Source organism: Acanthochromis polyacanthus, chromosome 19, assembly GCF_021347895.1.
Source record: "Acanthochromis polyacanthus isolate Apoly-LR-REF ecotype Palm Island chromosome 19, KAUST_Apoly_ChrSc, whole genome shotgun sequence".
NCBI classification, from domain to species: Eukaryota; Metazoa; Chordata; class Actinopteri; family Pomacentridae; genus Acanthochromis; species Acanthochromis polyacanthus.
In genome coordinates, this window is record NC_067131.1 from 16797429 (window position 1) to 16819478 (window position 22050).

The window sequence follows — 22050 nt, forward strand, 5'->3', positions numbered from 1 at the left end:
AGAAACAACAGAACCTAACAATCTGTAAAACTATTTCAGAGAAAATGGGTTAAATGCTTGTACATGTTGTCCCAGCATCAACATATCATTCACACCCCTCAAGTGTCAAACTGATGTTACCAGAATGACAAACACTTCATTTGCACAGTGGAAAATTGCTGCTGCTGTTAATTGGAGAAACCAAAGCCTTCAGCCTCCCGGACAAGCTGGACGCCTCCCAGAGCTCAATATAACATCAAAACAGCAGAGAGGTTCTGCTGGTCTTTACAGGACGGACACGGCAGTAAAAATCACACGTTAATGTTGCAGAGCAAAGGAGATTTATTTATAAACTCTCCTGGCAGGGAAAGACACAGAGCAGAGAGGCAAGTTTAAATCTGTGGTTTACTTTATTATTTTTTTTCCGTTAAAAGTAAAACACATTTAGATTCTAAAGAAATTACATTCCTGGACGAGTCCAAGTTATTTACTGTAGTACAACAATGTAAAGTGGTCCACCCTGACATCATCCCCAGGCCACAGACCAGGCAGCTCCTATGCAGACTTGACCAGCGCAGAAAACTCTGGAAGAATAAAGAAATAGCACCAATTTAGACAAATTACAACAGACAGTCACACAGATTTGATCCTAATTCTTAAGATTTTAACATTTTTTCCACAGTTTACACTGTACCGGTGTTTGTCAAACTACCTAAAAAACTAAAATGCATTTAATTCGGCTTCAAGTGTCTCTTAAGTCAGTTTAGAGTTTATATACTGTAGCTGTAGTGCAAAAACTAAGGTGAGTGCACACTTTCTGAGACATGAGGCATGACTGTTTATTTCACATGCAGTCATGCTGGATAATACGTTAGCGAAAGCCTCCGAAATAAGGTAGTTTTAGTCTGTTGCATCACCTTTCTCGTGCGTAAAAATGTTTCAAACTGACAAGATAAAATTCGAAGTGATCGGAATACTTTTCCATATGTCCTTATTGCCTGCACTCGTCAGTGTTATTCTTCATTCTCCTACTGTATATCTTAAAATTCCACCCTTATTTGTGTTATTATATATTCTAATTACATTTCATTGCTACTAATTTCACAATGATTACAAACTGCTATAACAGATATTAAAGAAAAGAAAACAGAAGCTAAAAATGGCTGCAGCTCTGGTCCTATACGTGATGTTTTGTGTACCATGTCCATTCAAGGTGCCTCGAGTGTCTGATTTTGGCTCTGTCCCATAACATTTAAAGATAAACTGAACCGTTTAAATCTAAGTAGGCTGTATCTTGAAACTAACACAGATACCATGACACTGTCAAAGCCTCAAACTTTCCTGTTTGAGTGGGTATGTCATGCATCATTGATGTCAAACAATTAAGGTTCTTTACGTTTCATATTAAGGATTTTGTTGATGAATTTAACACTTTCAGAAACATGAATCACATATGATGAAATAACCGGCCCTCGCTGCTTCTGGACAATGTTACGCTTGTTTTAATGACAAATGCCTCAGCCAGAATCAAACATACAATCACGATAAAGCGTAAAATAAATTAAGTCTGAATCTACTCGGACCTTCCTACCTTCCCAGCCGATCTTCCCGTCACCATCTGAGTCTCCCTCCAGGAGGAACGCTCTGGTCTCTGCTGCAGTCAGGGTCCTCGCTCCTTTGGAGAAGTTCTGCAGGAACAGTCTGATGGAAGGAGGCAGCAGCGAGACAACATCAAACATCATAAAATCAATGGATGACAGATGATGTGTTCATATGTGAGATATTTGCTGTGACTCAACTGCAACTCGTCCTGCTCTATGAAGCCGCTTTTGTCCTGGTCCAAAATCTTAAAGACCCTCTCGATCTCTGTTGGAGTTTTCTTGGATAAACCCACAGTTTTGAAAAACATCTTTGGCTTAAAGGAATCCTTTGCTGTGAGAAAAACAACCAAGAATAATGAGCGGATGACAGCTTCCAAGTATCACACAGTTCTGGTGCAATCAAAGGCCTTGCTAGACCACTTTTAATGCAAAAGCCTTTCACACGACCATTAACTCACCTTTACAAGCATTAATGGCAGAAGTGATGTCTGAAGCTGCCAGGAAGTCGGTGATCGCCATGGTGGTGCAGGTTGACGTTGCAAGCCTGGGGCAAAACGTGAGCACTGACGGGCAGAAAGAAACAACTGGTGAGTGCGAGGCGACTTCACCCACCAGTGTCAGAAACCACCAGTGTCCTTCTGTCCGCTGTCACCTGCAGCTGACCACTTGAGCCATCGGTGTGCGTTTGTGTGTGAAAGGGAAGAACTTTGCCGTTACACAACTGTGTTTTTGGGAGTGCTTTCTGCAGGGGTCAGAGGTCACCGTGGATTCAAACGCACCCAAACAGAGCCAAAAGGCAGGTAGTGTAAATAAAAACAGCAGTCAGTGAGGTTATATTTGGTGCATCTGGATGGAACCTGGCTGGCCTGCACTTCCTCTTCGCTCGTGTTTCCAGCCGCAGTTGCTGCCTGCTCGTGGCCGTCCCTGGCAGTGTTTCCGCAGGCTGTAAACATCCTGTTATTATGGCCTCTGTCACTTTCAGGCTGCGCTCCACAGAGCTGTCCCCACTCACAGTCACCTTGTTCCCACATGCTACATTTAGCTCTGTTCTCAACCAGACGGAGCTCATTAAAGACACGATAAACATGTTACAGATGACAGTCACTTCAGTCTATTCATGTTAATGTTAGCAAATGCAGATATGACTTTTATTTCACACAGGACTATAGAAATGTGTCTCTCAAAGTTTTCATCCAGGAGTGAAGAATATGTGAAAACCTCTGCTAACCTAACTTTGTAATGGATGCATGGTAATGGTTATTTTATATGTAGAACTGGTGCAGGAGCTTCAGCTAAATGTGATTTTATTGAATTTATTCACTCTCATTATTTTTGTTTTGAAGCTTTGCAGAACAGGAGCTGAAATCAACAACACAAACAAATAAAATGAACAAAATGGAAATATTGCCTGATAGTTTTATGTGTTGTACATACAGTAGCATGCAAACATTTGATCAAAATTGTGTGAGGAGATCGAGCTGATCTCCCAAAGCCGCAAAGTAAAAGATGACACCTACTTTTCTACATTTTAAGCACAATTTGTGCCTTTTTTTTCTACAAATCTAGAGTGAATGCAAGTAGAGAAGCATATTAAAAATGCAAGACTTGAACTCTCAGATCTTAATTAGCTTGTTAGCATGATGTATTGTTCACAGTTAGCTTTACAAGTATTCTAACTCCTCAAACCTTGCCCCAACCATCAGCTTACATGGAATCCACTCAGCAGCAGTCAAGCACTCTGAATAATAAAATGATTGAATCTGGAAATGTCAGTTAACATGATTGGTGGAGGTCAAGTTAAGGTTTGGAAGACCACGAGAACTTTCTGAGAACTGGATTACTACGAAGGAAAATCAAAACACCTGTTTGGCTGCAACAGACCTCAGGAAGATTTATCAGAGTGTTGGTGCACAGTTCTGCTGTACAGAGATACTGTACCTGCACAAATTTGACCTTCGTGGAAGAGTCGTGCCATAAAATACAGCACCAGAAGTTTGCGAAAGAAAATCTAAACAATTTATTACATTTAGAATCAAGTTAAGAGCCAAAAATCAGCTGCAATGAGCAAAAGTATGTGAAAAAGGGTGCAGAATTTCATGAAAAGATTATGTTTCGAACAACACTATGTGGAATATTTCACTTTGGATTAAATAGCAACAAATTCTGGAAGCAAACATCATAGCATCTATTAAGAAGCAGAAGATGAAATGAGGACGTCTTCCACAAAAGGATTAAGATCTTTACACACAACTGAAAATCCAAAATAATCTATATCAGGAGCTGCCAGCTGAGGAGTTTTGCCTTAGTCCTTCGATGTAACGTCACTGAAAGTCTGTGGATGGACTTCACAGGACAGTGCAGGCAAAACAGGACAAGAATCTAGAATCTCCCTTCTGCAGGAAAAGTTTGGGAAAGTCCCTTGAAAAAGAACTGAAAGACTCTGAGCTGCTACAATAAGTGATTACGCACTGTAATACCACGAAACAATCATGCAGGATTTTCAGACTTTTGCTTTGGGACCAATTTTGAAATGGTAAAAAGATAGAAATAACAAAAGTAATGTTTTCTCATCTTGAACTTCTTCTACTCATTTATTCATAATAACAGAAATGTTGACAACGTTTCCATGCCGCTGTATGCACATTTTTTGTTTAACTATAAATCAGCCAGTGAAAGTCTGTGGAAACCCACATGCTGATAAATTCTCACACTTGCAGGTGGCTCTGCAGTTTGCTGTGATTACATACAGGAAATGAAGCGTGGCTGATTGGCAAAATGATAGACTTTTGTTCTGGCGAAGAGCAGACTCTCCTCACTGTGCAGCATCTCTCTGCACCTCATTTGACCTAATATTTTCCTGCTTGTTAGAGCTTTTATGATTTGAAGAGCAGTGTTTGGTTTTCCATGCATGAGGGTCTGCTGCAGCGTTAGAGTTACTGCGTCACAGCGGCCCTACGAGGCAGCACGTGTGGCCCAGAGGCCTGGTCAAAGTGACGTGAGGCCGGCTTCCTCAGGATGGACCACAGTGAGGCCTGCAGCAACCAGAGGGGCAGAGGAATGACAAAAACATCCTCTGCTCCCCCTCACGTACCTGCCCCCCTCGGCCTTGTCCCTTTCCATGCTCGGTGGTTTGTTTTCAGGAAGGCCAGGCTTCCTGTGTGATGGAGCGGTGGATGAGAGGAGGAAGAGGGGGATGGGACAGAGAGGAAAAGACTGACACAGGGAGAGATGGATGGGATGAGGTATCAGTCCAGGGCACGTAGTGGTTTGGGGGAGTTTTTTGCACTGGCTGTTTTCTTCATTGGCACCTGTGAGGGAGCAACGTGAACAAAGTCAGATACAACTTCTGCACAGATAGAAAACTTCCATTTTTTGTTTCTTGCACCTGCAAAAAGTTTTGTCTCCTGTCAGCAGTTTGCCAGGGAGTGGCCTGATGTACAACTGGGATACGTTCAAGACAAACAGTTCTGACAAGTGAGTACATACAAGTCGTTTTTGGACTTGACCTAGACCTGGATCAGTCTACTTTTACATATTTGCAATATTTGCAATTTTCTTCTTCAAGCTGGGCTGGAAAACTCTGAGTAATTGAACAATCATTACATAGCTGGAAGCCAGACTGGGTGAGTATCTCATGAGGAGATGTTAGATTAGATTTTACATGAATAAAAGAGCCAAAACCTGTATTTCCCCCTGTAGCATTAGTCATCATTTATTAATATTTATTATGAATAATAAAATAATTGGGTTTTAGGGGTTAAATACAACTTGTTGCTTCTGAACGGGCATCAGCATGACAGTTGTGTTGTTTTTTAACTGACAAACTTTAATATTCAGTACAGAATATTCAGTTACTTTCTTCGTGATTTACAGACCTGGGGGTCATTAATTGTCACATAATGTGAGTCATTACAGCACATATATTCACCAATTACTAATTAATTAATTGTGGAGTTTGTGGTTTAGATGTGGGCTCCTGTTAATAAACGTAATTCATCCTCGATTCACTTTGTAAGTCATCTCAGGCTTCTTCATTTAATAAGGTGACGCCCTTACAATATTATATTATAAAGAAATTCAACAAATCAAATGATTCCCTTTGAAAAGCATTTTTTAAAGGGACCAAAGCCAAACACTCAGGTGGAAAACTGCCATTCAAGGCCAATTCATTTATCATGGAATTACTTTCCTGAGTAAATCTACCAGGAAAAGTTTAGATCATTTATACTTTTCTGGCAGACCAATTTATATTTACATTTTTTATGTTTCTATATTTACATATACACACAACTAGTCCATCTGTCACACATTTGAATGTGGTAAAATAAATACAAAGAGCAAAAAGTTAATTTATAAACCATCCCATGTCAATGTCATTACTTTAAATTAAAATATTGTGAATACGTAACTTCATTTACAGGTACCAATAAAACGTTTTGGAACTAAAACTATCTGTTACTGCCACATTACTCAACTGCAAAAACAGTAAACTATGCTTTTTTTTGTAAATGCTGAGTACCAACGGAGTACAGTACAAGGAAACAAAGCTGAAGTATTTAATTTCCATGTAATTAAAGGGTAAACAGGAGAGGAAATCCACAAATTATCTTAGAACTAATGCAAAATGTTAAATATACATTCTAGTTTCTCTTAGATATAACAAAATCTGCACTCTGTTAAAATTTTTAACATTTACCGTCATCTGACAGATACGCTATAATTAAAAGTAATTAAAAAGTGATACACTGTTAACACTACTTCTTGTATTGTATTCAGGCTGAAAATAAACAGTAACTGTAACACGCCACAGTTTGTGCAACCCATAAATGATGACAAGGTATTTTCGCAAGTGCTGCTCCTTAAATTGAACTCTGATGTAAGAGCTTAATTCTAACTTCACCCCTTGTTTTCAATTTATCTCTAGTTTATCCAGATGCTGCTTTGCATCCTTCAGATGTTGGTTTTAGTGATGAGTTTGCAGGTAGAGTTTTTTTTCTGATGAATCAATGCAGCCCCATGGAATGATGCACCAACACTCTGTAAATCTTCTTGCGACTCCTTTGCAGTCATATTAGACCTTTTGCTTTGCTTTCCTGTCATTTTAACACAGGCTTTCTTGATCTTCTAGATCTTATCTTGACCTCTACAATTTCCTTTAACCATATTACATTTCTTACTGGCAGTTTGTACAGTGGAAATAACAAACGAGTATGACTTTATAGCTTTCGCTGCTTTGTGGGCATCAATGTAGCTTCATATTCACATTGTAGAGAATTATGACAAGGTTTAAAGAGCCATAGTCTAGTAATAATAAAAGTCTGAAGAAGTCAGTTATAGCATAACATAAACCAGTAAAGCACCCAGAGAGTTCAGGACTCTGCCAGGGCTGAACAGTGGTGTAGTGGTTAGCACTTTCACCTTGCAGCAAGAAGATCCCCGGTTCAAATCCTGGGGTGGGCCTGGGATCTTTCTGCATGGAGTTTGCATGTTCTCCCTGTGCATGCGTGGGTTTTCTTCCTCCCACAGTCCGAAAACATGCTGAGGTTGGTTGATGATTCTGGGATTGCCCGTGGGTGTGGTTGTTTGTCTGTATATGTAGCCCTGCGACGGACTGGCGACCTGTCCAGGGTGTCCCCTGTCTTCACCCGAGTCAGCTGGGATAGGCTCCAGCACCCCCCGCGACCTTAGTGAGGATAAAGAGGTGTATAGAGGATGGATGGGTACTCTGCCAAGGCTGCTCATTCCCTGTATCATGTCCAACGGCTGAAATCTTTAAAAAATCTGTGGATCCAGACTATAAGCCGCATCACAGCCAAAATCTAATCAGCTGGTCCTTGTGTCATTTCTGACCTTCTCTGCAAATTTAATCTAAATTCGTTAACCCATTATTGAGTAATATTGCTAACAGACAGACAAACAGACAACCAGACAAACCAATGGCGATCTTCACATAACTCCACCGAGGCTCTGCCTCTTTTGTGGAGTAATGAGGCTTTGAGACGCTACAGGTAGCAAGTTTACATTATTTTTTTCAAATTTTTGAATTTCATAAAACATAAAGTAATACTTTATCAACATTTGACGAACGGCGCCTTTGAAATGCATGTTTGCTTCAGTGTTTTTTCTTTTCTTATACCTTGACAAAATGTGTAATTTACTCAAATTTAAGTAGCAGTATTGGCCTGATATAGTTACCCATATTTTATATGCAATATGAAACAGAAGAGTCTGCCTCATCTCTTATGATCCTCTATTCATCTTTAATGTTCTAAATTAACATGTATTAAACATGTTTGGAACAACGTGTGTCAGATTTCAGACAGTCACTTTGTGTCTAATGCCTCAGCAATAATTTATCTTGGAGGCTGTTTTATTTCAGATAAATAATAATGTCATCAGGTTAGATTTTATGTCCCTCTGCATGCTCATCTAAATCTTTAAGTCCCTCCTAATGTCTGAGATGTTTGGAGAGAGAGATGGGCAGACAGACAGACAAGAAGAGAAGCAGCCTGTTCATCTCTCTATCCCTCAGGAAAGTGGTGGCTCCTCCTTTATCCTGGGCTCAGTTACTTCCTTGACTATTTCTATCTGACCAGCTGTGCGGTGGGCATGTCAGTGATGCTCTCAAATTCAGCCAAGACGTCCTGTCCAACACACACTCCGAGCTCCGCCCATCACCGCCTGTCCTCTCTAACAGTTTTGTCTCGCTGCTCTGTTTTGGCTCTAGTCTTTCAGGTTCAGATGTGTGGCTGTCTGTGTCATTCAGAGTGTGTGTGTGTGTGTGTGTGTGTGTGTGTGAGTGTGTGTGTGCATGTGTGTGTTTCTGTCTCCTCTCTGCTCTGTTTTCTGTTTCAGCAACCCTTCAAGACGGTGTGAGTTGGTGACTGTACATGCATACAAATTACAAGTAATTCTGAGCAATGCATGCATCTATTTGGTAGATCTACTGCATGTAAAGACATCTTGCTGCCTTTCAGTTAGTTAGAATGATAAAAAAAAAATAAGTGAAAATGCTCACTTTTAATGTAGTATTCACTTTTGCCAGACCACATTCAAACATACAGCAAATGGTCTGCATTTGTACAGTGCTTTCCTACCTTTGTGGTATTTTTTTTTTTTTTTTTTACAATGTCTCTCACCCGGTGTTGGTGGAGCTGCAAAGTGAGGTGTTCATTTACCATCAGGAGCATTTTTGCCTTGCATTTGGACATTTTGCCACGTGGAGGGACCAGGGATTGACCCACTGATCGTGCAATTTCTTTACAACCTGCTTTAATACCTTGAGTCAGAATCAAAAGGTTTCACTCTCATAGAAACATCACTCCCCTCTGTGATAATATTGAACTTTTTGGGTTGAGTGCCTCTCACAAAGTTTTACGCGGCTTCTATATGCCCTTATTTCTCATTGTCAAGGTACAGAACTGAGGTTGGAAGCTTTATTTTTTTTGGGTTGTCCATCTCTACATCCTATTCTCTTCTATTTCTTGAATGCCTTGAGAAAATTCCTTTAAATTTCACTTGGACTTGAGGATGAAGTAATTAGATTCTCATGGTCAAAGGTCACCATAACATCATGTTTGTCCCAAAAGGAATTCCCTTACATCTGGCAACAAGGAGAATCTAGTAGTCACAATATGTTCTCAGACATAACTCTACAAAGGTCAAGTCTGGACAGTCAGGGATGTAAACTTAACTGGTTGGTGGAAGATCCAATTATGAGGTGGTTATTCTAGTTGTAGACTGAAGTTATCCTCCTGTTTTCACATAAATCCTGATTTGTAGTAGGATCACAATCATGTGATCATGTGACGTAGTGTTCAGTTGTTGTCATAGTTACGTCGCTGTCTCGCAATGATACAGAAATCTTTCACAAATCCATAGATCCAGACTATAAACTGTATCTCTGCCAAAATCTAATCACTTGCTCCTTGTATCATTTCTGACCTTCCCTGAAAATTTCATCCAAATCTGGCATTCTGTTTTTGAACAATGTTGTGCACAGACAGACAGACAGACAAACGTATGCCGATCGTCACATAACTCCATCGCCACATAACCTATGTTAGCTCCACAATAACTGATTTCACTGACTGTTGCATGTGGTCAACATGAATCGACCAATGAACGTTCTCATCTACTGTAAATAGCTATGTCCAGCTGGCATCCAGCCAACCCCAGTACGGAGATAATTCAAGAGTGTTTTTACTCAGACTTGAGACGAATGAGGTAAAATGCAATCTGAACTTAAAAGACCTCCTGAGTGGGAAAAAAATGTAGAAATGCCTTGTTTACATTATGTTTACGACTTCTGAGCAAAAGTTCACATATTCGCACAACTGGCCAGTCTGCTTTCTGGTCATTACCTGACCTGTATTAATCAGCAAACACGAACAAAAAAACACAAATGTTAGCTGCATTTCTTTACAAAAAGACTATTGTACTGTGTAGGAGGCAAAATGTTTTCCAGAAAGACTGAAGGCTACTCTGCAGCAGTGAACAAATAATACTGAATGCTAGTTTACTGCAGAGATAAACGTGAAAAAATACTGTTTATTCGCAAATAGCACTAAACGAAACAATTTTTTGAACATTTAATTACCTTTGGCAACAAATTCGCTTACAAAAACAAAAAATGCTTGCAGCCCATTTGTAGCAAACTTGTAGAAGATTGATACGAAGGCTCAAATTAGTCAAAAAATAGTCACACAAATTTGCAAACATTGGCCACTAGTGGGATTCTGTGTGTATAAGAAACACATAAAATATGAATTTGCTGCAAATAGTAAACATAATCTGTAGCAAAAAATAGAAATAAAAATCAACTACTTGAAATTAGTTTTCTATTAAGATAACAAGAGGTTTACTTTAAACTCATTTTCATATGAAAACATGACCTTGCTGCAGATTTACGGCAACATTGCGAAAGGTTAGCCGCAACAGTTTGTCAGACATTTTTGTAGTAGATATGCGACCTGTCAGAAACAAATCATATTTTCCAGTCATAATTATAACGGCAACGTGTGAATTCTGCAAGTAAAAATCGACTATTACAGTAAAAAAAAATAAAAAAAAATAAAACAAACAAGGAATTACTGGTGGCAGCCAGCAAACCCAGCTAGGCATGAAGACTAGCATCGGGGGAAACACCTTGGCTCTGTTCAAATGTAATCGAATCTGCCTTCTAGCACCTCTAAAGCTCACTAATTAAACATTGCATCTTGTTTATTCAGTCCATATTAAAAAGATCAGTTGCCAGACAACAGGGAGAGACTCCTGCAAACTACTGTAGGTGAAGTCTGGTGCATAACCTCTGAATAGCAGTTTACTCAGGTTGGTTTATTAAGATATTCCCCAGCTGCTGGCAGTAGCTTCTAATATAATGGACAAATAGGAGACTGGCATGTATCTGCAAGTAAAAATACACAAAGTTTCAAGCAAAAACGGCGTCTAAGTGGACAGGAGTGTGTGTTTGTGTGTGTGGTGCAGCCTTGGCTCGGTGCGGTGATCTGTCAGGTGTAAAGCGATCCTCCTCAGCTTACTGCAAAGATGAAATACATGTTAAATGCATTAAGATGCAGCCATTTCCATGTCCTTGGTCCTCGCCCCTCTATTTCTCATCTGTTTGAGCCGTAACTAAGGGGAAATCCTGACTCATTAGATTTTGGACTTAAATGTGGTTGCTGCTGTGCAACTGGATCAGGGCCTGATGAATACCAGGCAGCTTAGGATGCAAGTGATAGGATCAGTGCTGAGACAGGAGCAGGGTGAGGAGGGTGATGGGTTTGGGAGGGAGGGGTCAGGGACTCCCTCGGGCGTCAGAGGAGAGGAGGGTGGACAGAACCATAGACACTGAGAGACTAACAAGACCAATCCCAAAATACACATCCTCTGAACAAACTTTTCTTTTTGTTGCTGAGTCCAGAGGACATTTACTGGGATGTACAGGCCAAAACAAGTCTCCATATAAAACATGAAAGCATATTCTATAATGTGAGGTAGTGTGATATACCCTGGGGCATGCAGTGCCTGATCTCCAAATAAAGATGTTTATGTATATTCCAATGCCACAGGCCTCTGTAAACCTCATCACATTTAATGTTAGATGTGTAACAGATCTGATCTTATCTGATCGAGCCTGTACATGTGTATGTGTGTGTGTGTAAATAAGAGCTCTGTCAATGTGCGCTTAAACTCAGTTCCTCCATAAACACAATAATACCCCCATACAAATTCCTCCCTACATACATGTGCGTGACTGTGTGTTAACTTAATGTTGCTGCTGAAATACGATTTCGCCCTGCTTAGCTGCTCCCTGAGCTGTGGCTTGATTACAGAACAGGATGAGGTAAGTGTTTACATCCACAAGTGCAGGAACAGAAATGGGTCCACATAAAGTGACAGACAGGAGCAGGCCTTTCACTAGCGGCTTTAGCTGCTTGCTGATGTGTTGGCTTAGTGTTAAAAGCTGCTGTCCTTCTCGCTCTGCATGCTGCTGCATGTTCAGGAAATGTAATGTTGCATGTGTGCAAAAAAATGATTTTTAACATTTTTAATGTCTTACTCAGAGCTACAACTACAAGAACACCTTCATTTTTTGCTGATATAGTGTGTGAAATCCCATCCTCAGCGTTATTACCCAGACTTTAACAAACCTCTGGACTCTGCTTCCATCCAGTGGCAGGAGGCTGCAATGACACATGTTGCAGAAAAAGTTTTAACTAACAGAATAACACTGGCTCGTCGATACCTTCACGCACTGCAAAAATAACAAACTTGCATTTTAATTCCAGCCATAATTAGGAGCACCAAACTGTTTCCTAAATGCAAGTGCAGCTTTCCAATATGGCACAAGCAATAAATTTGAAAGTGTGCAGATTTTTCTTTTACTGCTGCACAGACATAGAAACTACTTACAGTTAGATCATGCATTCTCTGCTGCAGCTCCCATCCATGTACTGCACATTCATGTTTATTAACGACTGCAATAGTTTCTTCTTTGCATTTTTTTTTTTGCAGATCTTAAAAATTTGTTTCAAATAAATTAATAAACAGGGTCAAGAGGTGGAGAGGAAGTTACATGGAGTGGGTTGTTCTCTAATGCCTGGGTTGGTGGTTCAACCTCCAGATGTTGCACATGTGGAAATGTCCTTTGGTAAGAGAATGAACAAGAATGGTGAAGCTGCCGTTGCTGTGTGTGGTTTGAAAAGTCCTAAAATGGATCATTTACTCAAGGAAAAAAAAAGATTGCAAAAACACAGCAGTAAAAGTCCTACATTCAAAATCTTCCTTGATAGCAAAACTTACTTTAAAGTATCAAAAAATATAATACATCATTGTATTTTGTTGTTACATATTATACTGTTAGTTATCACTAGCGCATTGTGTATTTGACTGCTATAAGGCCAAGGCAAAGCTACTTTTGAGTATTATTGTAAACATTTTGACAGTTTGGTTCAGTGGTTTGCAGCTATCTGTGGGGTTACAAGATAATGACATAGAAAAAAAGAAACGGTCTGCAACTGCCCTTAAATGTAATGGAGAAATGCTTGTGTGCATCAAAACTGCACTCAAATTAAGTACAAATGAAGTGCAGTATTTGAGTGTAATTAGTTACTTTCCACCCCTGGTACAGTTATAACAAAGTCACTCCCACTTCGATGATTCTGCCCCACCCCTCTCTGAGTGGTACGTTCCATCTGCCCACAGTAGTGCATGCATATACAGTCAGTGATGAAGAAGCAGGTCGCAAGGGCAAACGAGAGTTGTGTGTCTATTTTCTGTCTTTGATCATTTCAAATTTGATTCAGAATCCTGTGCATGTCATTCTCATTCACAGAGTTAGCACCATTATTTCTAAATCTGCATCAAAGTCCCCTAACAGAGCTGAGTGCACCTTGGCATTTAAACATTTTCGAACATTTTTAAGCAAGGTCAGACATGTCAAACGTTTTTTTCTTCCTCTGTCAGGGAATGGATTGTATGTGGTAAATGATGGAGTAATAAATAATGTTTGTATAATACCAGGAAATGAGTAAGGATAGATCCTCCCGCTGACATGAACTCGCCCTCCTCACACAGCTCTCTCTGATCCTATATCTGTACTTTTGATTCAAACACACTCTCACACTTCTCCCAATACGGCAGTGCCCTTGGCAGCAGCGGTGCTAGTTCAGACAGGCAGTGTTCCCAGGTCTGGACTGGGGACGAGCAGGTGTGCTGCTGTCAACAGAGGCTCAGAAATACTCAGCCAGTGATCTGAGATGGATTACACATATATGTCATCATATTAAAGGCACTCTGTCAGCAAACACATTAAAGACACTATAATCTTCTGCCTAAAAGAAAAGTCTTTTCTCTCTCTCGAAGGGAGCTCAAGGAATTTCTCCTTGCTGTGGGACAAATTCATCTGCAACAAATTTCAGTTCAAAAACAGATTCAGAGCTGCACATTGACTTCTGCTGGAGAAAAAAAGACAAGTTTTACATGCTAACAACAAGAGGACATAACAGTTTTATTGCTGTTGAAGCTGCACACCTTAAACCAACAAGGTGACATGTTTACCACTCTTTATTTTAGTGTCATGTTTCAGCCCCTCTCCTCTGCAGGCGTGAGACCCTGCTGTGTCCAAATAAAGGCTGCAAGCTGCACTCAAGACCCACAATGCTCTGCTGTGTCCTGTTCCACGGGTGAACATAGAGACCGGGGCTCCATATGTTCCTCTTCAGGCCTTGAGCACGGTGCATTTGGCATGCTCAGAATAAGCCCAATGATCTCCAATTACCCTCCTCTCATGGATTGTTTGGTGTCACTTGCCGTCTGGATGTGATGATTCTGCGCCTACAGTGTAAAAGGATAGTTGCACGGTTCTTTTGGCATGTACTGTGCACGTTACAACTCTATCGAGGCAGTAAGCTATAGCGGGGCCTCGGGCAGTCAATTATGAATTTCGAGCTGTTTCAAGTTACACGTGTTACCTTGATGCTTGTACTTGTTCTCACCCTCTTAATCATGGCAGACACATTCTTTATTCCAGTTCACCTGTTGAGGTGAACTTCATGAGGCGAAGCTACCACGTGGGATGGAGCTATGGAAACCAAATTCCCACACACCTGGCAATGGGAGCAAAGTAGTTTAGCACAGAAATGACTTTTGGTGCTTTACCCTGCTTAAATCAACTACAGGAGAAATGAGGCTTCTTCGTGGTCAGTCAGAAGGCCTGAAACCAAAGCTGTATCACTCATTCATCAGACATTTGGATGCCGAAGTATCAGATTATGAGAAACTCAGGCAGGACACATCCATCATTGCACCAATGTGAAAATAGAATGTGAAGCGGACCGGAACAAGCTCACATTTTGTGCCAGTGAGAAGGCTTTCAGCTCCGCGACTGTATCACATCCTCATATGTACTGCTAAGTCCGGTGAAAAAAATCGTTGACTATACTGAAACACTGTACTGTAAGCATTCAGGTTGCCCCGGCTGACCTGATATGGGCCCATGGGTGCAGGTTGCTGTGTGACATGATGCCAGGGAGGACGGCTGTATAGGGATGGAGTCAGCGGAAGGAGCGAGGTAGTAACAAGGCAGGAAATGGAAACACCATCTGTCCATCTCTTTGTCTCTTTTGCGTTATTCTTTCCTCTTTTACTTGCACCTCTTGAGAAACAGAGATGGACTGAATGGTGACACTGCTGCCTCCTGGGAACAACATCCTGATGCTGTCTGGGTGTGTGATGCAGAACTCCAGCATCAGTGATTTTGTTGCCAAGGGGACGACTAAATCTGCAGGAAAATCCCTAATAAATGTCAGAGCTTGGAAGACGCATGATGATGATGATAAAAAGTGAAATCAGCACCAGCAGTAAGGAAGCATGTACAGTAGCAGTGTTAGCTACAGCAGCAGAATTATTTATAGCTGTAGTAATAACCCAGCAGCAAAAACATCTGAAATATTAGAATTTCTACATGTATTAGTAAAGATTGTTGCAGTTTACGGCAGCAGTAGTAGATATATATGCACATAGCAGGACATGTATTTTATTATCATTGTCACGGGTTCGATTCTGCAGTAAGTAGTGATAGCTCAGACGACCATGCTTCAGTGTCTTTTAGTTTATTCAGCACCCACTGTTCCAAAACAGGAGTGAAAAAGCCGATGAGGGAAAAAAAACAACAACAAATACATCACTGCAGCAAAATGTACACAAATAAAGTATTTACATTTGGAAAGGTGAAAGGGGAAAAAGAAAAAAAAAATCCAAAAATTTTTCCAGCTAATCACCCACAATGTGACTAGCTTATCCAAGCCCCTCCACACAATGAACCACAGCTCCTTTTATACCCCTTGCCCCTCCCCTGGGCAACCACCAATATGCCAACAGAGGGTTCCATGCAAAAACAATACCTCACATAAAGAATTTCACATCATTTCTATACAATCCATTTCAGATATACACATAAGTAAACAAATAAATGATTATTGGCTTCCCCAAACAGCATTTCCAACCAGCTAGACAAACATTCAAAAATCTACTCCCCAATAATGGAAGGTTCCATGTCACCTGATTCAAAAATGCGCGCCATCAATGAAGGTAAATTTGTTTCTTTATTCTTTAATCGAAAAAAAAGTTGCTCCAATCGCAAAACATGTTTTCAATCAGAAAAAACTTCACTTCAATCAAAAAAAACGTTTTCAATCAAAGAAAACTCTTGTTCAAACGCAAAAAAATATTTGAGACCCAAAAAATTGCATATAAACACGTTTTTTCTTTGATAGAATTTTTTTTTGTTGTTGAAAAGACATTTTTTGATTGAAGTCATATTTTTGGATTTGAGCCATATTATGGGTAGGACATTTGTTTCTTTATTACTCGATGAAAACAAAAGCATCCTCAATCTCAAAAATGTTTTCAATAAAAAAAAGGTCACTTCAATAACAATAAAAAAAATCAGTCAAAGAAAAAAACGTTTTCCCAATAGAAAAAATATTTGAGACTAAAAAACAAATGCATTCGAACACGTTTTTTCTTTGATTGAAATGTTTTCATTATTGAATTCAGTTTTTATTTGACTGAAAATATATTTTCTGATTGAAGTCATATTTTTGGTTTTGAGCCATAAAATGAGTAGGACGTTTGTTTCTTTATTACTCAATCACAAAAGATATAGCTTCAATCAAGAAAATTATTTTCAATCAAAGCAAATAAAAAAGTTTTCGGAGTGTTTCGACTTTGTTTTGGCATTCAAACACCTTTTTTTCCGATCGAAGTGAAAAAAGTTTTGAAGCCTGTTTTTTGCGATTGAATCATTTTGACACAAACATCCCACAGTGGGCGGATGCTTCTCCATTGGTCGGGCATGTTTGAGTGACAGGTGTCCACACCAATGACGAATCTCTCTCCAGAAGAAGCTACTTGTGTGCGGGGAAGTCAGTCTTTTCTATAGTCGTATGTTTGTGCAGCTGACACTGCATCTGTGGTTGCAGGCGCAGGCCACTACTTATTCCACCACCAGCTGCAGCTGCATTGTAGTATCCACGATACTGAATTTACTGTGAGTACAATGCCGTCAGCACACTTCATATTATAGGCTATATAAACACTGTTAAGCACGTTATATGGTTTATACCGGCGGATTCATGAGAATCTGAGCTTTCCATTGGCGTATAGTGTTTGTATATTCATATTTGCAGTTTCAGACATTTAGCAAATTGCTTATGCAGATCTCAAAGTGAACCGCGGGCGGGACACTGAAGCGCAACTGAAGTGCAACGGGTTAATATAACGTGTTTAACAGTGTTTATATAGCCTATAATATGAAGTGTGCTGAGGGCATTGTACTCACAGTAAATTCAGTATTGTGGATACTACAATGCAGCTGCAGCTGGTGGTGGAATAAGTAGTGGCCTGCGCCTGCAATAACAGATGCAGTGTCAGCTGCACAAACATACGACTATGGGAGACGCCAGCGTGTCGTCATTTGCTATGGTCACGTGGTACAAGACTGCTACTGGTTGGCAAGAACCGGCAGTAACATAACGGCTTGCTACGAGAACGGTATCGGGTTTGAAACAAATACGTAAAGTTATCGCTTTTCATGAATGAAATTGCTCATGTATTTACCACAGTGGTAATAGCGTGTGTAGTTGTTGGTTGTACGAAGCGTTTTGAGAAGGGATCAGGCTTGAAATTTCACTGAATACCGATGTCAGGAGAGAGAAGATGGCGGTGGCTTCAGCCATCAACAGGAAAAATTGTACCCCAGTAAGCAGCAGAGATCGTGTTTGTGGCTCCCACTTTTCTTCAGGTAAACTATTCAACAGTTTAGCATGTTTAGTATGTCTAACTTTGAGCGTATTTACCAAAAGATATTGATTTAGTGTCGCATCCTTCGCGTGAAGCGATCTCTACACTTTCAGTTTGGTTCAGTGTTGTCATGTGTTACCGATCGCTTTTTAGGCGATGAAAGTATACTAAAGTCGAATGAAGCATGTTCAATAACATCTCCTTAAGCCAGCAGCCTCCTATTTGTAACCATATTTGTTTCTGTATGCGTCCAGCGATCGTTTTTTAGAATTGTCCTATTTTCGATCACCAATGCTGTGCGTCTGTTACTGTTACATAGAAGCCATACTGGAGACAAAAAATACAGCAACTTCCTGACGTTTCTTTGACATCTTGTTGAAGATTAACAGAAGATATATTATTTTTAATTCATAATTATATATTTTTGGGTGGGTGAACTGCCCAGCGGTGTCAATCAATTAAAAATAAATGTCGGTGAAGGAAATGTCCGGCCAGAATGAAGGATCGTCAACCCGCCCAGTCTTCAAATTGTAGGGATCTGGCAAGGTTTTACTGTTTCCCTGATGTCTCAGCTTACTCACGTATATTTGTCGGGCCTCAGGTGATAAGGATTGAGCATAATCGGACAATTTCACGAAAGGATAGTTCGCATTGCTATCATCAGCCATTGTTCCTCTGGTTCCTCTTGCCAACCAGCGCCGTAATCACGTGACTTCGTGACGTCACTATTTGTAAACACTGGGGTCTCCCATAGAAAAGACTGACTTCCCCACACACAAGTAGCTTCTTCTGGAGAGAGATTCGTCATTGGTGTGGACACCTGTCACTCAAACATGCCCGACCAATGGAGAAGCATCCGCCCACTGTGGGATGTTTGTGTCAAAATGATTCAATCGCAAAAAACAGGCTTCAAAACTTTTTTCACTTCGATCGGAAAAAAAGGTGTTTGAATGCCAAAACAAAGTCGAAACACTCCGAAAACTTTTTTATTTGCTTTGATTGAAAATAATTTTCTTGATTGAAGCTATATCTTTTGTGATTGAGTAATAAAGAAACAAACGTCCTACTCATTTTATGGCTCAAAACCAAAAATATGACTTCAATCAGAAAATATATTTTCAGTCAAATAAAAACTGAATTCAATAATGAAAACATTTCAATCAAAGAAAAAACGTGTTCGAATGCATTTGTTTTTTAGTCTCAAATATTTTTTCTATTGGGAAAACGTTTTTTTCTTTGATTGAATTTTTTTTATTATTATTGAAGTGACCTTTTTTTTATTGAAAACATTTTTGAGATTGAGGATGCTTTTGTTTTCATCGAGTAATAAAGAAACAAATGTCCTACCCATAATATGGCTCAAATCCAAAAATATGACTTCAATCAAAAAATGTATTTTCAACAACAACAAAAAAAAATTTCTATCAAAGAAAAAACGTGTTTATATGCAATTTTTTTGGGTCTCAAATATTTTTTTGCGTTTGAACAAGAGTTTTCTTTGATTGAAAACGTTTTTTTTTGATTGAAGTGAAGTTTTTTCTGATTGAAAACATGTTTTGCGATTGGAGCAACTTTTTTCGATTAAAGAATAAAGAAACAAATTTACCTTCATATTCGACTTAGTCTCTGGAGGAGTGAACAGGATGGAGCAACAGCAGGTGAGCGTGCGTGTGTGCGTGTGTGCGTGTGCGCGTGTGCGTGTGTGCGTGTGTGCGTGTGTGTGTGTCGCATCGGCGCCGAGTGTGCACCCTCGGACGCCGACCGCAGCCAGCACAAAAGTCCGGTAGAGGCGAATAGTGCATTAAAATGATAATGTATGTTTTGCACGGTGAAATGGCGGCACACTCTCTGCCCTGGCGCTCACCGGCACGGAGCGAGAGAGAGACACGCGTTGCCAGGAAATGACGGGCGTTCACCGGCGCTCCGTCACAATCATGTTACAATTAAAGTACATTTATTTGTGAAGCCAGTGCATTAGCTCTGCTGCATTTCTGGCAAAAGCTACCTGTTATTCTGCTGTCAAGCTCTAGAGGGAGCTAATGTTCACTGCCTCTGCCACACTCAAAGCACACTGCCAGGGTCTTCCCATGCATTTACTTCAAATAAATACATAGGACACCAACTTTGCTCTCACATTTAGTAGCAGCTGTTTGAAACTGTATGTTAGATTGACTTTAATACCACCAAAGTGAACACGTTCATGTCCACACATGAATGGCTGAACAGCCTCACTACAGTGAAAGAAAGACTCACACATTTGATCTGGTGAAGTTGGACAGATTACATTTATACATGCAGTTATTTTTTACACTTTCATTTCAAAATACTTATCACTTCTACAGTCTACTCCAGTAGCTTTCAGTTCAACTGGCTGTACCAATATTCAGAGAAGGTAAAGAAGGTTTCATTAAGTCAGGCTTTTATTTGGTACTGCCTCTGTATATTATGCATTTTGTTTCATTTAAGTGTAGGAATTGTCAGTTTTTGTTAGAGATGCAACACAGACTCAATGCCACTACAAGTACATGGCATCTGCCCCTGAGTGGCACTACAGCTGCTCATCACACTATCATCATCAAATCCTAAAATGTAATCAATGGTGACCATGCTAGGTAAAATAAATCTGAAGGGCATAATTATGATCCAAAGAATTCACTAGAAACACTGCCGTTAAAAGCTTCCTGCACTTCTCCCTGTGGAGGTCCACTGATCTCTGCCATGGCAATGAAAGATGAAAGTGTTGAACTATTCCTCTGCTCTATGAGACTATGAAACATTATTAAAACAATTAGAAATGTAAAATATAGAGATAATACTTTTCAGATGAGCCTAGACATTGCTTGTGACTCAGTGATGCACCGACACAGCAATCATTAAAGACAGTTGTTACTGAAGAGCGGTTTAAAGCAAGTTTCCAGATGCTGAAGAAAGACTTGGACATTCTAAGAGCTTCTGTAAAAGGCAGCTGGACATTTCTATTTGGTTCTTGAAGACTTTTCAACTCCCAGCTTCGAGGCTTCCTTAGTTTCAACTGATACATATATTATCACTCCCAAATCACATAGCTAATGATTCATTTATGACACAAGACTGACATGCTTCAAGGTATGGATGGTTGTGAAACTGCCAAGTCAGGGATGTTTGTGGTGAAACTGTGAGGTGGGATCTCAAGACTGCATTATAAGTACCTGACAAGTGGCATCATACAACCTGTCTTCTGTTTAGAGATGGCTGTTGCAGTTGAACATAGATGGCTTCCTTCACTGATTTCTTCAGCCACTTAGACCTCATGAGGCCTCTTGGACAAGAGTTGAAACTTCAAATCTTCAAGAACCAAAAAAAAGAAGTCCAGTTAGCTCCTTCTGAGTTCATTAAAATGTCAAGGTCTTTACTACTGCAGGATCTGAAAACTAGCAATAAATCACCCTTTTAGGATTAGGAGCTCGAAAGACTTTCACCACCTGGGTCATTGAGGATCAACACAGAGGTAGATCTGGACAAACTGCATCTTGGACATGTAGACTTTCATATTGTGCTGTGATGTTGTGTTTAAATGGTTAAAGGGAGTCCACCAGTTAAGTATCGCACTTCCATAATCTTCAAGAGACGGGCTCAAAAAAAAGGTCAAAGTCAAAAGAATAGAAGCTGAGGTATCCTTGTCACAATTTGGTTTGGCTTTAAAAAAAACCCACTTGATCCTCATTACCCACAATGCACCTCTGATCACTGCTCACTTTTACAATGATATTTTTCAACATCAGCCTCAGAAACAACAGAGCTTGACTAAAGGGAAGTACGCTGGCACAGGAACTGAGGACAACTTCACTAAATGTTCTTGACATTACAAAACAAAAATTAGTTTTCCATGTATTTCAAGGTGAATGATTATTCTTGATGTATGAGTTAATGGTCACTGGTACATACATACACAAAATTATAAATATGAATGTGCTGTTGTAAAATGGGATCAATTTTGTCACATTTGAAGCATTTAGGGAACATAAACTCTGCTTGTGTTGTCATGTAGTCAACCCAGGATGTGTCTGTGGTAATACTTGAGTTAAAGATTTTGTAGTATGTGTAAATTTATTGCTGCTGCTGTACTGCTATAGCCACACTACTTTTTATACTGCCAGTATGTTATTCAGAGTAATGTCACAGTGAC

At 39.9% G+C, this 22050-nt stretch overlaps 1 protein-coding gene across 1 annotated transcript; it reads right to left on the reverse strand.

The window, feature by feature from the left end:
* Window positions 1-471: 471 nt before the first annotated feature.
* LOC110953554 (parvalbumin, thymic-like) lies at window positions 472-2204 on the reverse strand. The gene is made up of 4 exons (XM_022197630.2): window positions 2039-2204; window positions 1779-1911; window positions 1571-1680; window positions 472-563 (listed from the first exon to the last, which is right to left on the reverse strand). The coding sequence occupies exons 1-4, from the start codon at window positions 2097-2099 to the stop codon at window positions 535-537; spliced, it is 333 nt and encodes a 110-aa protein (XP_022053322.1). The 5' UTR covers window positions 2100-2204; the 3' UTR covers window positions 472-534.
* Between the last annotated feature and the right edge of the window lie 19846 nt (window positions 2205-22050).